Raw genomic sequence first — 23,774 nt, forward strand, 5'->3', positions numbered from 1 at the left:
GTTTACAGATTGATGAAACCATAGAATACCAAATAGTCCATTACCCAAAGACATCTATGTGTGCTTTCCTGGAGTTCAGATTTGGAAGGAATGTCTTGAGTGTGGGAGAGGCTTGGGCTCCCTGTAGGTGGGACTATTTCAAGACCCAGAAAGAGCTTTGGAGGAGTTGAGGCATGGTGGAATATGGGCAACCCCTCAGAACTTCTTCAGAGGCCTGCTGTTCACTCCCAGACAGGCCTCAGGTCTTTCCAGCTAGGTGTTCCTATTTACTTTATCATATTTCTGTTTTGCTTATTTATCATTGTAATGGAGAACTTACTAATGAACTAACTTAACTTCCTTCCTGTTGGTTGAAGGCATTCATGGGTTTTGTAATAGTATTTTAGGACTTCACAATTAATCTTAACCCCCCAGGTTTTCTGTGTATTGTTGACTCAGTGGTTTTGCAGGGCCACACTATACAGTGTAGCAGGTTGAGTTCCTGGGGAACATTGGCCTGTACCCATAAAGAATAATAAGAGTGTCTGGCTCTGGAGAGGAGAAGCCCTATTCACCCTAGAGGCAAGTGAATCTATTCTTGGGTCATTTTTGGCCACCTTCATTTTATTGTGTTTCCTATAAAGAATATGTACCTCACTAAGTTTATCCTTGAATGGTCTGTTGAAGTTGGAGAACTACCTAGGTGGACTTGCCTGGAAGCCTCTGAGAAGTTAAGATCACCTGGGAAGTTTAAAGATTGTGCCTCCTGTTTGAGATTGTTTGTCTGTATTTACAAATTGCTGAATAGATTACTCACTCAAGCACCGATTGGCTCCTTGATTATTCATTGAAAAACCATTTGCTGATTACATACTGCTTGCAGGCCTGGGCTAGTGCTGGGGCTGGGAACTTAGAAGCTAGTAATTAGTGATTTGCCATCTGGGGTGTTTTTTTCCCCCCTTCTTCCTTCTTAAAAAAGAAAAAGAAAAAAGTCTTGCTGCTTGAGGAAGAGAGGATGACCATACCTCCCTTTGCCCAAGGAAGCCTTGGTTCACAACTGCTGTCCTTGTGTACTTATTATTAGTGCCATTTGCTTTCAAACTTTGTTTGCATGGTGGATTAGTATATGGCCACCCCAAGGGGTAAAGAGATTGAGTACTTGTTTGGCACTTACCAGTCATTGTTTATGCCAGAGTGTTCTGGCCTCTGCTCCTTGGGCTTCTCCCACAGTCAGGGCAACACCTGTTTGTTTTCACAAGTCCAGGAGATAACCATACATTTTATTAGCTGCAGTATAATGCCGAACTTACTGTAACATGTGATCCACAGTAGTGTTGTTTTTGGGGGCTTGCAATTTTTTTGGAGGAATTTGGGGGGCTTGTGTTATGTATCCTGAAGCCTATGACGGTATTTCCCATGGGACTAGGGTTACAGATATTTTGAATTATTCATAGGGGAAATTAAGATGCCCAATCCCCACTTCTAGGGATTTTGATCCAGTAGACCTGGGCGAGACCCAAGCATATTTAATTTGAGACAAAGAAAAATCACCCAACAACAACAACAAAAAAAATCTCTTCCAGTGTCTGTCAGTTGTGGTTTGAAGAACCACAGTTATTCTCCAGTGGAGAACACTGGGCCTGTGCCTGGCAAGTGCATAGCCAGCATTCTGATGGAGTTGTGGGGTAGTGCTGAGATCTGCTGTCAGTTCAAGGTGAGTGGCTGTCCATCTTGGCTCTACATGTTGTTTTTTTGGGCCTAGCCTGGAGATGTAGCTTTAACAAGTTCATTTTTTTTTTAAGAGAAATTAGAAATCTGGATTTTAAAAATGTGCAATTTCCAGATTTTTGGAACATTCAATTAAAAAAAAAAAAGACAATGCAACCTCCACCCTCATAAAAAATACTATGGGAACTATGATGTCCAATTTAGTCAGTGTATTACCAGGGAGAATAACCCTGTTGTTAGTGTCTAGAGAGTGGTTTCTGACTGTAGAACTCAAAGAAAGTATCTTAATAAGATGCCGCAGTAATTTGAAATGGGAGAACTGCAACCTATAACAAACTGATAGAGGCCATTTTTAATATGGCTCTATTAATAATTTTTGTTAGTATTATTCAGTAGTTGAAATGTGTAGCCTCATAGCCTTTGTATATTGTAATATACAACGATGTGCACTATAAATTAAGAATTTTATTGTTAACCATGCCCCCTCCCCACTTTGTTTTTCTATTGTCTATACAGGATGAAGGGAGATAGTGCTTTCTTTGCAGTTAGAAAATGCTCTGTCAGTATGGAATTCAGATCTTAACCTTGAGTGTGAATTTTACTTGAAAGATGACTACTGAAGAACAAATATATAGTCAGGCTGTGGATGGAGAAATGGGGCAGATCTTTTTTTTTTCTTCAAACCTGTGCTTTTTGCCGTTTGTAACCTTTTTCTGTATAACCCAACATTGAGCTTTGCCAGAGGTGGTAGCCAGTGTTGGCTGGACATGTCTGGAGACGGACCCAGCCTGTTTGCACAGCTGCCTGCAGCGCTGGGTTGTCCTTTGGGCTCTTGTCTACTGCTGACGAGAGAATGGAGCCACATCACCATAGTTGAAACTTTTACAAAGCTACCGCAATGCTATAGAGCAGCAAAGGTCATGGAGCTAATGTGGCCCACTCCTAAGTGCCTGTGAGAGTCTTTTTGTGCAGATTAATTCTGGCTCACAAGGTCCTGCAGGGTGACCAGAAGGACAGGTCATCACTTCCATCTGACTTCTGCCCAAATGATAGGGTATCCTGACTACCCAGTATAAACGGCATCCTCTTCACCGCTGCCATTCTTTTTCCATTTTGCCCTGCCACGGTTTTCCCTGTAAGTTGTGCCCCCACCCCCAAAAGCCATCAGAATTTATGGTTAAAAGAGCAGAAGGTGTATGTATTTGTTTATTGCTTGTGTTCCCCTCCAAGAAGCAGAACACTGATTTCTCCATAGTGACTATTCCAGGGCCTGGTTATTCAAAATATTGGCCTGGGAAGTAGACCTCAGAACCATGAACATTGTATAGTGAGATGTCACACACTTCTGAGAAGTTGAGAGACTTGTTTAGGGTCATAAGTCTATTTTGTGGCAGAGCGGTTTACTCAGATGATCAGAATTTACTTTTAATATTATCTATGTATTTTGGAAAAGTCAATTTTGGTGTTCTTATGACTGAAAGAGTTAAAATTTGGCTCTGTAGGGTGAATTTTGATGCTTATGGCTATGGGTTGAAGAGGGTGGCTTTTTTGGAGCTCTCTTTCTAGATGGGTAACTTTGGGCTACTTTTCTAATCTCACAAAGCCTTCTTCCTCTTTCTTCTTTGTAAGGTTGTTGTGAAGACTTCTTGTATAATGTATTAAAAGTATTTGTACATTTTTATGTGCCAGGCACAGTAAATAAATATATACTTATAAAGTATTTGTTGAAAGAAAGACCATACAGTGAATATTTTCTTATCACTTATTTGGGAAGTAGAAGGAGAGGAGGAAACTGAATGATAGAGGCAATCATACACGTGGTGAGAATTTCATCTTGCCTCTTGTTTCAGTCATGTAATGTAATGCTCATGGCCTCATCATACAGAGAAGGTGGAGTGTGGGCTAGAACGCAGAACAGTAGTGCTATGAAACTGCCCTTTATTTTACTTACAAAGTCTTTCATTGTGAGTCTTACTCTGAGAAAGCTATAACGGATGTGTATAATTCAAAGGAATCAGTTATATAACACTGAGGAAAAACTCACGTGTTTTTATGATATGGTTCCTCATAGTATGTCATGATTTTTAACAAAAGAACTTTGAGGAGGGAGTTTTCTGTTTCAGATATTGAGGCAAGAACTCTATTTCTGTGTTTTCTATGGAAACATATTTTAAGAAATCAATTTATTTTTTCATTTTGAGCAAGTTGAATTCTCTATGGAAATCATGGCATGAATTTGCATGAGGATGCTTTGACTTTAAAACCTGAGCTGAGGGTAAGGGTGCATTATTTCTGGCAAGGGATCTGTGTAATGGCACCTTAAAGGAAAATTCTTGTTTCTTATTTACCTTTTTTTTTAAAACAAGGATTAATGCAGTTATGAGTAATAAATGAAATATCTTATGAATATTAAGCACAATCAAATGAAGAGTTCTAAACACCAGAAGGAAATAAGCACTATCCTCCTGCTACATGCAGGGAAGGATTATATCCTCCCAACCTTGCCAGTGCCTATAACAGCAGCAGAAGCAGATTACAGATACTAGTTTAAAATTGTGTTTAGAAATAGTTTAGGGAGACGTGAACCTGCCTAAGAGTTCTACTTTATATGAATTATGTGAATACATCTAGGTTTAAAGACAGTGCTGTTTCAGTCAGCTTAATGTGTTGAGAAAGAAGAATTTAATTGACAGTTAGGTTGTTGGCAGGTACTGAGGTGGATAAGCAGCCCAGAATGGAATCTGATTCCCTTTCATCACTTAGTCTCTTGCCTTTTGATTTGTGTCTGAAAATTTGAACTTTTTTTCTCTAAGCCAGAGAGTTGAGTTCTCTTGAGTGCATTAGTGATGATTAAAGTGATGTTTCAATATTGGGATTATGCTATGGATATAATTCCAAAACAAATGTACCTGTGAAGTTACAAGGGAGAAATGTAGAGAAACTTCTTGGGTGAAGAGAGGGGAACTCTACAGAATAGTTTTGTCTTTCATTCTGAGTCAGTGGTTGCCATTATGATGAAGGTTTTTATTCAAATTCACTGAATCATTTTTTTTTTCCTTTGTGTGCTCTGGCTGGCTTCATGATTGTTGGCATGGTATAGCTGTGTCTGTTACTTTTTTGTTGCATCTGGGGTTCCTTAGCTGATCAGTAGGGAAACCCATCCACATTGGCATCCCGAGCACTTCCTTCCCATTGGTCAGTTAGTTACCTTTTATTTGGTGTTAATTAAGTTAGCTTCAGGAGTATTTATTCTTAATGTATTGTGACAGTCATAATGACTGAATTTCAGATTTATCATGATCAGATTTACTAAGTAAGTACTTGTCTGTTGAGTGTCACAAGCTGTGTCTCATAGTATCTAAAATATAAGAACTTTATAATAAGTTTGCATAAAGAATGGTGAGGTTTTTTTTATTTTTTTATTTTTCATGCTGTTAAGTGTTCTTTTGCTGTTTTAAACTAAAATTGCTGAACCTGCGGTCAATTGGGCTTTTCAAGTGAGGGGAAGGAAAGACGATTGCATGTAGGCAGTAAATGTTAGTGATAGCTGCTGCAGGACGTGACATTTCCATTGTTTCAGATTTAATAAGAATACTTTCCAGTGCCTTCTTTTTCTCTATTGAAAGAATATACGCACTAATAAACCTTTTTTCTTTCCTTGTATTTTTCTGGACCCTTTACCATTGTTGCTTTTAGATTTGCCAGTCTTCTCCTTCAAACGTAGTTCCTCATACTTGATATTATGGGTCAGAATGCAGGGCTGTTGCCTCCCTTGAAAAGCACAGTGACCTTTTTCAGGCAGCTTTACCAGGTATCTTTAAAAAGTAGCTGCCCTTTCCTCTCACCTAACCCATTGCAAAGCCAAATCTGCTCTTACCCGGCTTCAAGGAATTACTCATAAATGCTCGGGACAGTATTTCTTCTCTTGCACCCTTTCATTGTGTGTTCATCTAAACTCTACACTTCTGTAGTACAGAGGTGATTTTTGATTCAGTGAGAGCTCATTTAACTGAGTCTTAGCTTGCTGCCTACTCCCTCCCTCCATCAATTCTAGAACACAGTTCTGTAAATGACAGAACAAGCAGGCAGAGCCCAGATGACAGGACCCTTTGTACTGTGTGATGTAATATTCCCTGAGGCTGTCACTTAATTGCAAGGATTGAAATTGATGTTCATAGTGATTTTTTTTGAGCCATTAAGAAAAGCATCTTTAATGTATTCAAGATTTTAGGGTTTAGAAAGATTTTTATCCAGATTGGCTCCTTAAAAGGAAAAGAAAGATTTTTTTGCATAATTTTTCTTTTTTGCATAATTTATTTTTTGCATAACTTATCTGCTCATTCATCTGTGCAAAATGATGACTCATTTATTGGGGAATGGGTGGTAGCATTAGGTTAACTCATATCATATTGTCCATTTTTTACTTTTCCTTTTTATCATTAATCTACACATTCACTGTGATTGAGGCATAGTTTTCCAGATGTAGCTCCAACCCAAGGAAGGTATAGTTTTGTATCAAGGCTATTAATTTTAAACTCTTGAGGGAATAAAGCTCTGTCTTATTAAATCACAAGTCCTGACTGATTTTATAACACATATTCCTGTGCTTTATTTATCTCCTGCTGATCCATGACCTGGGTCAGGGAAGAGAGGGCCAGTAGATAACTAGATGTTGATTTTATAAGAAGTAGTAGTCACAAGGATGAACTGTGTAAAATATTACCCTACTTCAGACATGTTCTGTACTTTGGAGGCCAGTGATTAGAACAGCACATGGATCAGTGGGCTCATCTTGCCTTATTCCTGATCTGTTGCAGGGAGATGTTTAGAAAACCAAGCTCTTTCCCCAAGTGCTCTAAGCAGACTCTCTCCCAAGTTAATGACAGGGATCCTTATCTTAGACAGCTCATGGAGTGCTATCTGGATAATATGTCTTCCCCCTTAGGTAATTTTGGATTTTTCATAGACTCTTCCTGGAAAACAGCACTCATGAGTGAGGCTTGTGGTTTTGGTGTTTACAATTCAGAACCAGTTAAGCAGGTCTTGCCCTTTGGGGTCGTTGGAAAGAGTGGTCAGTGGTCAGCAGATTGCCTGGTGTTGGACTCATGCCATTTACCACATGCTTATGGAGGTTCCATATTTGCTGTAAAAATAAGGAAATTCAGAAGGGGGAGTGGATTGGAATTTTCAAGTTGAGCTATGAGTATTCTGGGTAAAGAATTAATAGGCCAGTTTTGGTTTAACTATGAGGTATTAATTATGGTAGCTTTCTGGGTTTACATTCTCATGTGTAAAATCACCTTTTTAATTGAACCATACTTGCCTATCTTTTGAACTCCTGAAGTCCTGTAACTTCAGGGAAAGAGTTAGGTGTTTTTCCAGAACACATAGTTGTCCTTCTTTAGAATTTACTTGTATGAATCTAATATTCACATACCCCAAATCCCCAGATTATATCTAAAAATTGGATATATTGTTGTATTGGGTTTTTTTGTACCAGGGGTAGAACCCAGGGATTCTTAACTACTGAACAACACCCCCAGCTCTTATTTGTATTTTATTTAGAGACAGGGTTTCACTGAGTTGCTTAGAGCCTTGATAAGTTTCTGAGGCTAGGTTTTGAACTCGCAATCCTCCTGCCTCAGCCTCTTGAGCTGCGAGGATTATAGGCATGCTCCACTGTGCTTGGCCTGCATATTTTGTTTTAATTAATACTCCATAGTCTGAAGGGGAGATGAGAATTTGTATTTGGCCATTTTCATACAGTCTTGAGGAAGTAATTCCCAAACCTAGAATGAAATTACTAGACTCTGATTTTTAAAAGTCTGGATTTCTGTATTCCACTTACATAATACTTAGGTTGGGTCTAGAATGGAAGTTTGCAACATGGATGAAAGTAAGTGATTTTGGTATTGGACTTGACTTGTTCACTAGAGAAAGTTCACCACCACTCCTGTAAACTTCTTCCTTCCAAAATACAAACACCCCTAAATCAACAAAACACCACTAAAAAGTTAAGGAACAATGATCAAGAAACATGTTTTCCAAGTTGGATGCGAATGAGAAGCAACCAGGCTAGTTCCCCTCTTGAAACAGGTGCATACCCTACACACTAGGTAGAATCTCTCCTTCCAGTGTTGTGAGGGAGACTAGTATCTTCTTGGTTAAGTGTAGTGTTTGAGAACCTCCACATGTCCCTCCTTGTCCTCAGAGAGGTGATTTGATTGTGTTACACTTCTAGTTAGCATCTTTAATGTATTCTTTGTATTCTCCCTTTTTCTCCTGTCCTGTTGCTTCCTGCATTACTGTCCTCTTCTAGAAATTAGGAAAGACTACAAATCTTGAGGGATCCATGTCCTGTCCTTAGATGATCTTCAGGTAATGTCTCCTTAACAGTCCCTTTGGCCCTTCCTGTCAAAATAGCACTGTCATGTTTCCTAGGTGTTTCTGTGCCTGGACACATAGTGTGTTTCTTCAGATAATGTCCTTTGTATGTGTGCTTGCACTTAAACACTCCTCCAAATTACAAGCTCCTTGAAGGCTGGTGCCTTGTTTTATCACCTTACAAATGTAGGGCATATCCTTTGCATTGGTGAAATGCAGTTGGTTTTCAGCTTGATGAGATTTGCATTAGTAGACTTTGCTGGTAAGCAAACATAAAGCCAATTTCAGGAAGTTAATCTCTTTTGTTTCTGATTAAATTCAGCAAAAAAGCAGTTTGATCTCTAGTACTCATTGAAGAAAAATTTGTGGTGGGCTAAAGGTGGGAGCAAACAAAAGCCCCTTATCAGTTTTAGAAAGCCATGGATGTGTGACTCTGAATGTACCCATATATGTCTTTGGGTTCCCTGAGGAATTCCTATGGGGTGTTTCTTTATCATAGAAGGTTCAGGCCAGGGGTTGAAAATATATTTATATTGTTGGTTAAGATAATGTCATGTTGATAAAATATTTGTAGAATAGTTTACTTGGCAGTTCCTATATAAGTTGGTTAAATAGGACATTGTGCCATTTCTGTGTAAGAGCCTAGTATAGAGAATAGGTCTGGGTGTGAATCTTGGGTTGGTTAACCTAACCCTCTCCAAGCTTTGGTTTCTCCATTTTATAAGATGAAGACAGTGATACTTATTGAGTTGTGTGAAGAGTACAGATTTTACATGGAGAATGTTTGCTCATTAAATGTCTCAAGTGGGCCTTCCTGGTGCCTGTATTCTGTTCTTCCAGCTCTGTCTCAGTATGTAGTGCTTTCAGGTAACAAGGCCAGGCCCCCTGTCATTTAGGCTTAAATGTGCATCCCTCTGGGCTGTTGAGGGAGGAAGACATTTTTATTCCTAAGTTATGTGTTCACTTACCTTACATAGTGTCATAGTAGAATTTCTTTCCGTATTATCCTATCCATTTTTTCTCTGCTAAATGAGCCACCAGAGCTTTATGACTTATGAGGAAGGACTAGCTTTAGGTAGAAAGCACTTTGAACAGAAACAGTGCTACATTGCAGCGTACTTCCTTGTTAAGGTGTGAGGGGAAGGCTGAAGGATGAGTGCTAAAACTACTTGATGGAGTAGTTAGTATGGGACTGTTGGCGGGATCATCCTTTAGGATTGGAGTCCTAAATGAAGGGCTTTCATTCTTGGGTTCAGTAACACCTTCTTTCTGTTTCCTCTTAGTGTGAACAAAACCTCCAGCATTTGCTTCTTGATGGACATATTTAATCATCATATATATTTTAATGGAGTTATCTAATACTTGGTGAATTAGAGGATTTAAGAAGATGGGGACATTGCTATGTTTTTCTCTTGAGATTTAAAAGCTTCTCTTAAATGCTGTTCCCTCTGCCTGTAGGCTCCTTTGAGGGCCTGGGGCAGACTTCCCTGGAGGCAGAAAAGCTGCTATAGTGCCTGCATGTTAAAACCACGTGGCATTATTTATCCTGGAACGTGTATTTGCAAGTGCAAGGTGGCAATTTTGACTTGGTTAGAAATACTAAGAAGAGTTGAAAAATATACCATTTTCTTTAGTTTGGAACTCTGCCAAAAAGTTTTCTTCCTAAAAAAGAAACATTCATTTTCTCAAAATTTAAAAACTAAAAATGCATCAAAAGCCATGAAGACTGCTTGATGAGGGGGGTGATTCTGGTTACTGTGAGCCTGTCAGACTTTCACGAAATAGTACTGATGGAGTCAAAACTTTTAAGTCTAGATCTTATTATGTCTCCCCTTGAAAGCATAGAATGGAAATAACTTAAGCTGTGTCTTTAAAAACAAAACAGTTGATAGTAGCGATTTGACAAGTTGGTAGAAAACAGCAGGAGTTCATCTCTTGCTTTTCATGTAATCATTGCTGCCGTTGTACCTCTGGGCATATAACTTTTTTAATAATAAAATTGGTTCACAGTTTCTCACCTGTGGACTAGGTTAAGGACTTGCTTTGTTGCCCTCCTAGAGATTTTTCAGAATTCATTGAAAAAGTACATATGAACCGTATTTGGAGACTTTTCATTAAGTGTTTCATAAATGCATTAATGTTTACATGGTATCACTTAAATAAAGCAAGCCAAGAACCTTTAATTCCTGCTGTCTGGCATTTTATAACTCTGGATGAGCTATCTGCTACTGGATAATAGGACAAGAAAGTTGAGTTCATAATGGATGTGTTAGGTATGCATATTTACTACTGAAAAAGTCATTTTCTGTTGTATTTTAGAATGTTTACGTACAAGAGAGAGAAAGACCCTGTTACTACTTAGTGCACAATCAGTCACTCCATGTGCTAGTTAGATGTTTCAGTGACACAGTGCTGGATCCCAAGTCAGGTAATGGAGTGTGATCATTGTTTATCTGTAGAGAGCAATACTGTGGAGGTTAAAATGGGGTGATGTAATATATGTACAGCCTGAAACTTCAGTGTATCCTTAAATTGCCAGAACAGTGAAGTCTGTTATGTTTATTTTTTTCTTCAGGCAGGCAGTACAGAGGAGGGCCATGCATCATAAATAATGGGATGCCAGGAGAGGCATGGGTATAGTCTTCCGCAATGGGTGGGTCAACCAGATTGGGCACATTTGTTTGTAGCTCATCCTTGGGTTGGAGGCAGTCAGTAAACTCTCTTTTGGGTAGTGTTGAGTAAATCACAGATACATTTTTATCCTTTAAAAATGTTTTGGTTGTAGACTTCTAGGCTCATAATTATGATAGTAATATTCAGTAATTCAGTCTGAGCTTTATTTTGGGGGGGGGGGTCAGGCTGTTTTGCTGGCCATTTTGTTTACTTTACACAAAGGTGGTCTAGTTCACTTGATAAATTATGACTTGTGGTTTCAAATTTATAGGTTTGCTTTTTTTCTCCCTAGTAATTAGAATAGCATGCTATGTTAGTGCACCATAGCTGCCTCTGTTATTGGCCATGCCTTCCAAAAATTACAAATGGTCCTAAATTGACAAGGTGCAAGGTAGTTGGAATCTTGGGGGTTGGGGGGGGTTGGGAAGGAATTGGCCATGGGCCTTTTATGAGAGGGACAAGGACACTCAGCTGAGATCTCACTGTGTGCCAGGCCAGAATGGCCAGGCTTTCCATACTCTTCTCTACTTCATCTATAGCCTGGGCAACAGGCATCTGAACACATTGAGTTTTGTAGCAGTATTAGGAAGTTCATGAAAGTTAAGCAGCTTCCCTAAGGAAATATAGTGATGACTTGAGGAGGAAGGAGAGGCACCTGAATCCAATATTCTTTTTTCACTAGTACTTTTATTGTTTCTTAGAAAGGAAGGAGCAGGATTATTAGATTTCTTGATTTGAATTTAAATTTAAAAGTGGGACCTAATTTGGAGACCTAGTGTGTATTAACAAAGATTAATGCCTTTGCATGATCTTAACTTTTGTCATCAAAATAATTGATTCATTACTAGGTCCTAACTTATAATTCCTTAGTAAGGAAAATTCATGTTCTATATTAAGCAAATGCTGAGTGAATTCACAAATCTGAGCTTTTATGCCACTGTCAGACTGCTAAGATTTGAGAGTACACACTTGCATTCTTGAGTTCAGGCAATAGAGGAAAGCCCAGATGATTTTCTAGTTGCTATGTGATGTCTATGCTAACTCATTTGGAGAAAGAGAGAGAGAGAGAGAGAGAGAGAGAGAGAGAGAGAGAGAGAGAGAAAGAACGATAACCACTAAACAAACATCTGGAGAGGATTTTCATAGACCCTTGGATTTTTTTGACTGTAGGAATCTTAAGCATTACCTTGTCAGAACAACCCCACATTTTACCTAACACATTCCCAGCGTTGTGTAACTACCTCTCAAAAAGAATGGGACTGGGGCTGGGGATGTGGCTCAAGCGGTAGTGCGCTCGCCTGGCATGCGTGCGGCCCGGGTTCGATCCTCAGCACCACATACAAAACAAAGATATTGTGTCCGGTGAAAACTAAAAAATAAATATTAAAAAAATTTCTCTCTCTCTCTCTTAAAAAAAAAAAAAAAAAAAAAGAATGGGGCTGGGGTTGTGTAGCCCAGTGGTAGAGCACTCGCCTAGCCCGTGTGAGGACCTGGGTTTGATCCTCAGCACCACATATAAATAAATAAATAAAATAAATGTTAAAAAAGAAAAAAAAAAGAAGGAAAGCTAGGGCAACTCGTGACATTTTCCCCCATCTCTTGATTTCTATTAGTGAGAAGTTTGCTTTCGTCATTTGGAAATAAACCCACTGAGGTTTTGAGAGCTGATGTATTGAGATGATCTTTTTATCCCTTACATGGAAGGTATCAGAGGATTATTTAGTACGATATTCTCTTAAGTTCTGCTCTTGCTTCTTGGAAACAAGTAAATCATAATTTGGCTTCATGATTCAGTTGCCATAGTCATAGGAGCTGTGTGATACTGTGATCGGTTGAGGGCATCAGTGTCTGGCCACATTTTTTCCTGGGTTGTGCTTGACCACTGACCACATGCCGTACCTTTTTCTTTGCACCTTGATTGTACACCACAACCTTATGCTGCAACCAACACTGTTGTTCCACTTGTTAGAAGCGGCACCCAAGGCCCATCTGGGACTTGCCAGGTCACAGTTACTGAGAGTACTGGTTGTCTTACAATGTCATTTTCATGTAGTTGCTTTTTCCAAGTTTTAACTTGAGTTCTTGCATAAGTTCTCCAGGATAAATGGAGAATTTTCCTCAGGTTTGAAATAAAAAATTCACTACTGTCTTCATCTTGAGACCACAGAGAGACAGCCTCTTGGGATTTCTTTCTGTGTTGCATTTGTTGTGGGACCATTTCTGTTGAGTCTTTAAGAGGTTCATGCTCAGGTATTTGGTTGGCTCTAAGTATAACACTTATGGATATTAAAAAACAAGGAAAAAGTGGCAGGTCTCTATTTCTGACATAAAAACAAGTGTCTGGGCTTTTGATCTTTTTTATTTTATTTTATTTTTTAATTTTCCATGTGGAGTGTTAAAAAGGAAAAAGTAGTCAACCTATTGTGTTGAAGCATGTGATTTAAGTTGCTTGATTATAGTGATATGCAAGTTAAATATAGATGCACCACTTTTTAAAAGAAAGAAAGTGAAGAAGGAAGGAATTAATGCTTTTTATCAGAATTCATTTGTTCTATTTGATGTCATTTTAAAAAGTGATTGTCTATATTAGAAACTCTTTACTATTGGAAAGCATAGGACTGTTTCATCACTTTTAATTAATAAGCAAAACACAGAAGATTTGTTGAAAAATCTAACCTTTCTGTTTTAATGACTGTGCAAAACTGTGCTGATCAATCTTTTCTTGGTTTCCCAGGGTCGACATGTTAAAACGGGTCAGCTGGCAGCCATCAAAGTTATGGATGTCACAGAGGTAAGACTGGATCACATATTTTAAAGGAAAACCCACCAACATAAGAGTATTGTTCTGTTTGAAGATTCTGATTACTGAAACAAATTGCCCTGGTGTGACATTGTGAGTTCATAGATCTTATAGCCGACCTGGTGACTTAAATTGTTCCAAATGGTTTCTTTAGATAGTAGCATTTGCTTAAAAACACACACACACACACACACACACACACACACACCCACGAGTGATGTCATCTTTGGCAACATATAATGGACCATAATTGGAAACATCTTCTGTAATGGAAAAGAAAAGATTTGAGAAGGGATCATGGAGGTCACATGAACAAGAAGATGGAGGGGTGTGGGATGGGGAAAAGCTTCTCTAGGGTATTAGGCCACATTTGTATCATTTCTTTTATTTTTAACATGGGGGAAGAAAACAGAACCAGCCAAGTTCCCAGAGGTTGGAAAACAGAAACATCTGTTAGAATGCTGAGCAGATTGTTGGCAAAATTTAGTAGCAAAAAATAGTTATTGGGATGGTCGCGTGAGGATTTACTGTGCAGCTTTAGGTGGGAAAGAGGAGAATTTAACTCAAACAAAAAGAGTGTGTGTGTATATGTCCCTGTCCCTGTGAGTGTAAGAGACAGGATCTCACTGAGTTGCTTAGCACCTCGCTTTTGCTGAGGCTGGCTTTGAACTTGGGATCCTCCTGCCTCCGTCTCCCAAGTGGCTAGGATTACAGGCATGTGCCACTGCGCCTGGCTTCAATTATTTTTATCTGTACACTCATATTGCTTCTGGTTTGCTTAATTATCAACAGGATTGAACACTGGATCTCATAGATTCTAGAAAGAATTAACTAGCAGCTTTAGCAATTTAGAATAGCTTTAAATCAAGCCTAATTCCTCAAATCTGGGGTCTTCCAAAGGTGATGATTGCTAATAAACTGATTTGTTCAGTGTGCTCTCCAGTAATCTGGATTGTCCTGTGGCTGCCTCCCACTATGCTGATCTTCACATCATGAAGTGTTTTCTTTTTTTTTCATCAAAGAGGATACTAGAGACAAACAGACAGACAAAAAAGCGAAAAATGCTGTTGTTTGGTGAATAATCTAAAGGTTCTCTAACAAATTGTGATAAGGACTCTTGTGTTGAGTTACAGTGGTACTGTCTTGGCATGCAGCTCAATGGGAAATTAGATATTTTCCAGTTAAATATGGTTTTAAGATTATTTTAAAGAGTGGTGAAGAGCAGTAAATTCTTATTGTAATTTAAGTACAGTAGTTATTTGTGAAGTGCCATTTCTGTGCCTGGAATGATCATTGGTCCCTTCCTGTGAAAATCTCTGTTTTAGTCAGCAATTTTGCTGCTGTGACTAAACTAGCACAGTTGTAGGGGAGGAAAAGTTTACTTGAGGGCTTATGGTTTCAGAGGTCTTAGTCCATAGAAGGCTGGCTGCATTTTCAGGGCTCAAGGTGAGGCTGAGCATAATGGCTGGAGAGTGTGGAGGGAGGGAAGCAGCTCACATCTTGGTGATCAGAAAGCAGAGAGAGACTCTGGTCTCCAGACACAAAATATATACCCCATAGCCATGCCCCATGAACCACTTTCTCCACCCACACCCCACCTGCCTCCAGTTACCACTCAGTTAATCTCATTAGGGATTAATTCACTGATTAGGAGGATATAACCTAATCATTTCTCCTCCAAACCTTCTTGCATTGTCTCACAGTGAGCTTTAGGGGGATACCACGTCTAGACCATAACAGTCTCCATTCATGTCATGGTATATATTTTACTGCCTTGAGAAATGGTGGCACTAGAGCCTGCATTTTTTTTCCCCATATTTATTGACATACTTCTTGCCCTGTATACTGGCAGACTTGTGGGTACCATTTTAAATGTAAGCTTTGGAGTTTTAATGAATTGAGAGTTAAGTTTCTTTCCTAGGGTGCCTTTAGCCTGTGCTGCTGCTTCTAACACTGCTTCCTTGGTGTATTTTCTTTAGACCATATCTCTGAGTGTAGCTGTAAAGTATTTCATATTTGCATGTGTAATAGATGGTTTTGCATTTCATGTGTCCTTTAGATTCCCTCCTCCCCTTATGAGCTGGAGATCAAACCTAGGTCCTTATGCATGTGAGCTAGGCAAGTGCTCTACCACTGAGCTACAGTTGAGTTGTCTACAAAAAGTATTTCCTTACCTTATTTTAAGACAGTGTTGGGCAAATGGATAATACAAGTATTTTCAGGACTCCTTTAAAAAAAAATAATGGAAAACCCATATGCTCAGGTGAAATAAAAACCAGATGGTGACTTTTAAAAAAACAACAACAACAATTAAAAAAATACAAACCCAAAACCCAAACCCAGTCAACCTTTTAGCATATTGGCCTTTCAGTGAAGCTTCTTGTGTGCTGTTTTTCATGCAGTGACCTCTGCCATAACCTGTGGCTCAGGAAAGACCCAGAGTAAATCTTGATTATGGATAGAGGACCATGTGCAGCTGGCAGCTGGGAAAACATGCCTATCCTCCATGGCAAGGGCTCCCTGACTGTTCTTGTGAAGTTGTAGGCCTTGGTCTGACTGGGAAAGAGATTTTACAGCTGATGCTCGTGGTTATAACTCCAGCAGGAGGGGCTGTTGGTAAGGATTTGCATGATGAAGGAGGATTCTGCTTGGTTTTTGATTTCCACTCAGTTTCGTCTTAGGAGCAAAAAGATACAAATATTTGTTCGTGGTGTGGGGGGGTAGGGATCAAAAACTTGTTCTGACTCAAGTGAAATAGAGAGGCAGTTAGCAGGCTCAGAAGGCAAGAAGAATTGCAGGCGTGGGAAGTTGAATGGCAGCTAACTTCCCGGCAGTTAGCTGTTGGCAGTGTAAGTGAGCTGAGCTCCCTGGAACTGACTTCAATTGAATGCAAAAATGTGATCCCTCTTAACTAGCTCAATTATGTGAAAAATCTGGAAACATAACCAATTGAGAATTCAGGTTCCACTTTGGAGTGAGGTGACATGAGACCTTAGTAGCAAACTTAGGGGTCTAGAAGTGAGGCATTTATTTGTAGATGTATGGATCTCTTCACATTTCCTTGTGTTCTTCACTAGTATTAAGAATTGACTAGGGGGCTGGGGCTGTGGCTCAAGCGGTAGCGCGCTCGCCTGGCATGCGTGCGGCCTGGGGTTCGATCCTCAGCACCACATACAAACAAATATGTTGTGTCCGCCGATAACTAAAAAATAAATATTAAAATTCTTTCTCTCTCTCTCTCCCTCCCTCTCTCACTCTCTCTTAAAAAAAAAAAAAAGAATTGACTAGGATTTTTAAGGATTGTTTCGAAGGAAAGCATGTCTTTTGATTGGCTTTTGGGATAAGTTTAAGGAGCCAGTTAGCAATACATTCAGACTGGATGATACTAGCACAACAGGTCTGTAATGTGTGTTTTGTTTAATTATAGATTCACAGGAATTTGCAGAAAAATGTGTAAGAAAGTCCCACGTGCCCTTCACCCAGTTTACTCCATTGATAGTATCTTGCATAACTGTAGTACATTATCATATTTGGAGTACATACATAAAACAAAGCAGAGCAGGTGATTGCTTTTATAAACTAAGGGTTTCACCGGGACTCCAAATTAGGCCGCTTCATTACACTTTGTTTGCCTGTATGTCTTAGGACAAAGACAGACCTGGAAACCAACTTTGGTTCAGTCCACAGAGCCTATTTAGATTTCCTCAGTTTAACATGTACTCATTTGTGATATGTTTTGAGGGATAGTTGAATTGGTCATTTATATTATTTTTGTTTGTTTGTTTGTTTGTTATGGGGGGGAGGATACTGGGGATTGAACTCAGGGGCACTCAACCACTGAGCCACATCCCCAGCCCTGCTTTTTTATTTAGAGACAGGGTCTACATTGAGCTGTTGAGTGCCTTGCTTTTTGATGAGGCTGGCTTTGAACTTGTGATCCTCCTGTCTCAGCCTCCCGAACTGCTGGGATTATAGGCGTGTACCACTGAGCCCAGCAGTAATTTATATTCTTGATAGTTTTTTCATTTCAGTTCTTATGTCTTAATGTTAAACATTTATTATACATAAATGGCTCTTATATTGTTCCTTTTACTTTTGAGTTAACATTACTTTCAGTTAACCTCTAAGATTAAAAACGTGAATTAACTAGACATTAATGGTGTCTATTTGGGGTTCATAAACGCTTTGAGTAAGGCATGTCTGTAAGGATAGAATTTTATTTTGTGTTTCAATAACATTTCCCCAGCTTTTTATTATGAAAATTTTCATAATTACAGAACTGTTGAAATAATAAATACTCTCTACACTTCACTTGAATTCAACAATTGTTAACACATATATGTTGTTGTTAAAATTACCAGTACCATCATGATACTTAATCTGTAAATACTTAAACCTGCCCTCTTAAAATAGACATTCTTTACATAATCATAATTCCAGAATTTTATTTTAATATTCAATCTACATTCAGATATCCTTGATTGTGCCAAAAATATTTTTATAGCTAAGTTTTTGAATCACAGTCCGATCCAGGTTTGTGCATTTCATTTGGTTATGTTTTTTTTTTTTTTAACTCATTTTTAAGCTACTAATGATTCTTAGTAACCCCCTTGCCCCGGCCTCCCCACCTTTTCTGTGTGTTAAAGAAATGGACTTTTGGGCTGGGGATGTGGCTCAAGCGGTAGTGCGCTCGCCTGGCATGCGTGCCGCCCGGGTTCGATCCTCAGCACCACATACAAACAGAGATGTTGTGTACGCCGATAACTAAAAAATAAAAATATTAAAATTCTCTCTCTCTCTCTCCCTCTCTCTTTAAAAAAAAGAAAAAAAAGAAAGAAAAAAAAAGAAATTGACTTTTGGGAGAGCCCAGCCAATTGTTTTGCAAAATATCCTGCATTTTGGATTTGTCTAATAGTTTACTCATGTTACATTTTAACTTGTTCCTTTTTCTCCTGTATTCCTGTTAACTGGAAATTAGGTTGAGAGACATGACTGGATGCAGAATAACTATTATTTGTCAAGAACACCTCATTGGTGATTTTAGGTATTATATACTTAATTATCAGGGACTTATCAATTCTAGTTCCACTGTTAGTGAAGCCAAGTTTGAATGTTTGGTTGAAGAGGTGAGTACTAGGTTTCTCCACTACAAAGGTGCATCATTTGCTTTATACTTAATAAATAATTTCCAGGGTGATACATCAGCATGGTGTGGATATTTGTTCACTCAAAGTCTTTTAACTAATGGTTTTAGCAATTTTTTGATGACCCTTACCTGGGTAAGTTACTATTGCAAAAGGATGCTTTTTCCTGTTTTCTGTATGTATTAGCATCACCCATTTGGACCTCTTCACCCTCTCCTGTCTTTTCTCTTTCCCTGGATATTTCTATTAGACATGAGCAGTTTTGTTCATTCAGTGTATTAACTCAATTACAGTTGTTGTTGTTGTTGTTATTATTATATAGTCACATTTTACCAAATTAGGCAGTGGGTTCCTTTGACATGGTCCCAGTGGGTTTCAAGTAGAATATGTAGCCTTTTAAGTAGATTAATTTTGAGTACTACCTTGTGTTTTGATAAAATAGATCATTGAAGCTCAGCTGCTACAAAGGGAAATCTCTTGTTCTGAGGAGCCTTACTTCTGCTTAGTAGGAAATGTAGACACCAATATCTGAATCTCCTTTGCTACACAGGTATTACTGCCTCTAGGCCCTTTGAGTAGACAGAATTATGAAATACACTTTTTCTAAAAACTATTTTTCTCTTAATTTCTTTCTTGTCTATCTCCTGTATTTGTTTTTTCTCTTAGAAAAAAATTGATTTCTAATAAAAATAATTTGCTCATTTAGGCTTCAGTGAACATAAAGTCATTTCAGAATTACAGTAACAGTTACTACTCAAAATATACATGGGGTAAAGTTTACCATTTCTCTAAAGTTCTCTTTACCATTAGAATGTTTTCTGTTAAGGAGATTTATAGACTCCTGTGTTCAAAAGTAGCATGAGATCCTTCTTCTTTTTTGTATGGTTTATCGATTTATTATGTAACTAGTTTTAGTTTCTACAGTTTTAATTACAGGGTTTGTTTTTTTCTATGATTTAACTTTTTAATGTATAAACTATTTACATAGTTCAGAAGTCAAAATTATATAAAAAGGTACCCATTTTGGAAAACAGCTTTTAAAAATTTGGACTAGATTACTTGGATGATGGACCACCTTGTACCCAAGTATTGTCATGCCTACATTTGTATTGTTTCCTTTGGCTAAAGCAGGGTGCTGAATGTTCTTGGGTTAATGGAGAAAGAAAAGAGGCAAACTGTGTGCGTGTGTCAAATGGTAATGAAGTGGTGCTCTGTAGTATGATGTTTCATTGGGGTTCATCACCAGTGATAGGGAGAGCTGCATGCCAGTCCAGTCTCCTGGCCAGCCCAGTGGTTGTTCCTCTACTGTGTCTCAGCTACCCTGTGTTGAATAGCAGTGGATTCAAAGTTTGGTTTGTTGGATCAGCAGTGGTAGCAAGCACCTGACAATGTTAGAAATGCATTGATTCAGGTTCTTCCCCACAGTGCTGCATCAGAAACTTAGGGTAGAGGCAGCCCTCTATGGGAATCTGATATATCCAGCGTTGAAAACCCTGCCTTCATGGAACTCAGGAAAGAGGCCACTCCCTCCTACTTGCAAATGAAGCATTCCAGGAGTACCTGTTAGAACCAGATTTTTTTTTTTTTTTAAAAGAGAATAAAAAAGTTTAATTTTGCCAATTTCAAAACACTGACTTGTTTTGGCAAGGGGAATCAAGTACTTATAAAAGAAAGCCACACAGTAACAATGACAAAAGTAGTACAGCAGTTTAGATAAACCTATCATTAGTATAAGCAAACCTTCTGTGAATATCAAGATTCCCCTTAACTTCATTACTAACACATTCTTGGAAGTGAAATTGTACAAAGTTTATGTTTGTTTTCTCCAAAGATATTCTCCTGGGTAATGAGTCTTCCTCATTTTTCATCCCTTGGGACTAGATTATTGTGCCTAACACCGATTAAGCATTAAGCCACAGTTAAGTATTGATTAGATTATTATCCCCTATAACTGGGGTTCTTACTCAGATAGGAGCGTCAGCATCACCTAGAGATCATTTCACAATTATGTCAGTTTCCAGACAAAAGGATTTAGTTAAGCCCCAGACTCCATGTAGCTATTCTTTAAAAACTAAGCATTCTGAAATAAAAATCCAACTGTTAAAACCCACACATATAACTTATAATATACAGTCGGATTTGTATATACTAATAGAAGTTGCTATTTTAAAACAAGTACAAAAGTCAATCTAGGATTTAAGATAGGTACCTAGTTTCTTCTTCAACAGAAAGAAATCATAGCAAAACACTTTTGAAAATCCTCAAGAATTGACTTATCTTGCATAACAAGTGGCACCTAAACCTAGAATTGACATACAGTTTTTCCCAGTGCTAGCAAGAATATTCAACTTTACGTCTATGTGATTAACAAAAACTAGAATTAACAGCAGATGAGCCACAAGAATGAAAGAGAAGGATAATGTCAGTCACTTTTTCAAATTAAACAATGAGGTTATTATATGATCAGTGTAACTCAGTCAAGCACCTATCCTGCATAATAAGCCATGCTTAGGACCATAAAAGTAACATTTTTAAGATTGAAGTGTATCCAGCTTATAGACTGGTTGAGGGCAAAAAGTGTATTTTACTCACTTTAAGATGCCTCTAACACTTAACCGGCACATGGAAGTTTCTAGCCATTAAAAGAATTAAACTCACTCCTTTAGTATATTCTTAATTCACCAATTAATTATTTCTAGTTATAAGAATAGTGAAATCCCTGTTATTTAAATATCAAGTGGGTGAAGAAAAGCTTATTTCAGGTGGATATCTGATTTGAACCTTAGTTACTTACTAGCTATGTGACTAGATAAGTAATTTAACCTCTTTCTGTGACTGTTACCTCATTCATAAAATGGAGTTAATACTCAGAGGGCTTAGAAAGTGTTCGATATATAGCAATGGTTATGGTTATGACTTAATTATTATCAGTAGCAGATATATGCAAAGTAAGCCTTTTAAAATGTCAAAACCCAATAGGTCATTTACAAATGTAGTGGTTAAGAGAACACTAGGGAACCAAATGACCTGGGTTCTGACCCCAACTCTGCCACATATGAAATTAGGTGTTCTCCCCTCTTAGCATCTGTACCCTTGTTTTCTGATTTCAAAATAGAGATACAAGTGCACCTACTTCCTACACTTGTTTTAAATTAGTTAATACAAGTTATTATTTCAAATAGTTACAACACACTGTTAACTACGAAAACATGAGTTTTCTTTTAGGTTTGGTTCATGTTCGATTTTGGGTAAAGTTCTCAAATATCCTCAAAACAGATGTACTGTAGTCATTTTATTTGATGGGAGTGGTACAATTACCTATGGCCCCAAACACTAATCATTTTGGAGTTCCACTTTTTAAATTTTTGTTGTTTAATAGCCCTACTTATGACCATAATGGTTGGTACAAATAAAAATTATAACAAAAGACAAAGGGTAAGAATATTTGATTGGTCTAAGAATAACCATACTAAAAATCCAAACTGAAGGAAAAAAATTTAAATTCTATGGCTTGTTCAAACACACCATTTAAAGGTTCAAAGTATTCCAGTAATTGTCATTTCAATAAAATATAAGTGAAGAATATAGATATATCTTAATATCTGTCTTTGGGGACTTCAGATGACAATTTCAAAGTAGGTGAAGGAAAACACAAAAACCATACTGATACCAATGGTTAACTTTACTCTTTAAGAGGAAGGTTAAAAGAAAAGCAACCCCTTCAGAATTGTCCCCTCAGTAAAACTGTTTGGACCTGGGAATATTTCTAAAAAGTTTCACATGTGGTATATCAAACCACAAACAAGTTAAAATTTTCTATAGGTTGGAACAGCCATGTCCCAGAAACACTGGTTCTCCAATTTGGAAATTGTTTTATGTCAAGACTCAGTCTTATATAATTCTTTATAATAGTTAGAACAAGAGAAAACCTGGTATTAACTAAGATTGCTAGACTGGAAATAACAGTTAGAAAACAAAATAAAACCTGTTCATGTGAATTACACACTGAAAAAGGCAGTAGTAACTTTAGTAACTATTAAGAGTGACATGTGCCAGAGGCCTGTTCAAAGCCACACAGTTAACCCCTGTCACCCTCAAAAATATCTAGAAACTTAAGATTTGTTTTTACTGTTGGCATCCTAGTGTCTAGAACATCTATTAGACCTGGAGATCTATTAGACACACAAGAATTTATTGTTAATATAGAACAAATACCCATCCAATAAAGACACATGGATAAATCTGTTTAGAGCTAGAATTCTAATTGAAGCATTTCTCCTCAGTGGTCACTCTCTACCATTATGTTATTGCCTCTCTAAAGTTTTAAAATCACCATTAAAGTAGTGTCAGCAGATGGGTATCACCTTATTAATTCGTTTCAGCACCATAGTCTGTACTTTTCATCTGGCTCCTCAGGGTCTCCGGGTGTGCTCACAGGTCACAGGCGCCTCTTCACTACTGCCACTTATCAGTCTGCCATCGCCGCCATTGCAAGCACAGAATAAATCCAGAACTCAGATTTTTGATTCCCAACTTACTATAGTTATGAGAATATTTATTTAAACACCAGAACCTAATAAAACCTATTTAGTAATCATGTATTTTCACCTTTCTAAAGTTTGTTTTTAGTAGATCAGTCAAAGGTTTTTTTTTTTTTTTGGTCTTAAGACTAAAATGTTGTGGACTGGCAATCCTGGCATATTCTTTAGGGACAGAAAAATATTGGGTATGTTGTCTGTTGGATCATGGGAACTGGGCAGTTGGCAGATTTTGTTGAGCATCTTCTGCATTCTTAGGATTATGCTGTGTGAGCAAATCTGTAAAAACCTGGTTTATGCCTAAAACATCCAGGTAAAAACCCAGCCTCTGCCTTTAATTTTATTGGAAAGGCAAGAGTCACTCTCCAGGCCTTGAATGCTACACAATGTGCATCACTTCAGGTAGACAGGTATTTGAATACCTCTGAGGTAAGGACCCACAGATGGCAGGACACCTTGTTCCTAGCAAAAGAGTAAAACCAGAATACTCAGGTAAAAAGCAAAGCTCTGTAAAGCTTAACAATTTTT

The 23,774-nt window shown here is 38.1% G+C and overlaps 1 protein-coding gene across 46 annotated transcripts in view; it reads left to right on the plus strand.

The window, feature by feature from the left end:
* The window catches only part of Map4k4 (mitogen-activated protein kinase kinase kinase kinase 4), a 184,446-nt gene that overhangs the window by 66,652 nt on the left and 94,020 nt on the right, over window positions 1-23,774 (plus strand). For all 46 annotated transcript variants that reach the window (XM_076833221.2, XM_076833225.2, XM_076833232.2 and 43 more), the window contains one exon: window positions 13,499-13,555. In XM_076833221.2, coding sequence (XP_076689336.1) covers window positions 13,499-13,555 — 57 coding nt within the window. The remainder of the gene's footprint in view (window positions 1-13,498; window positions 13,556-23,774) is intronic.

Source organism: Callospermophilus lateralis, chromosome 14 (genome assembly GCF_048772815.1).
Source record: "Callospermophilus lateralis isolate mCalLat2 chromosome 14, mCalLat2.hap1, whole genome shotgun sequence".
In the NCBI taxonomy this organism is placed as follows: domain Eukaryota; kingdom Metazoa; phylum Chordata; class Mammalia; order Rodentia; family Sciuridae; genus Callospermophilus; species Callospermophilus lateralis.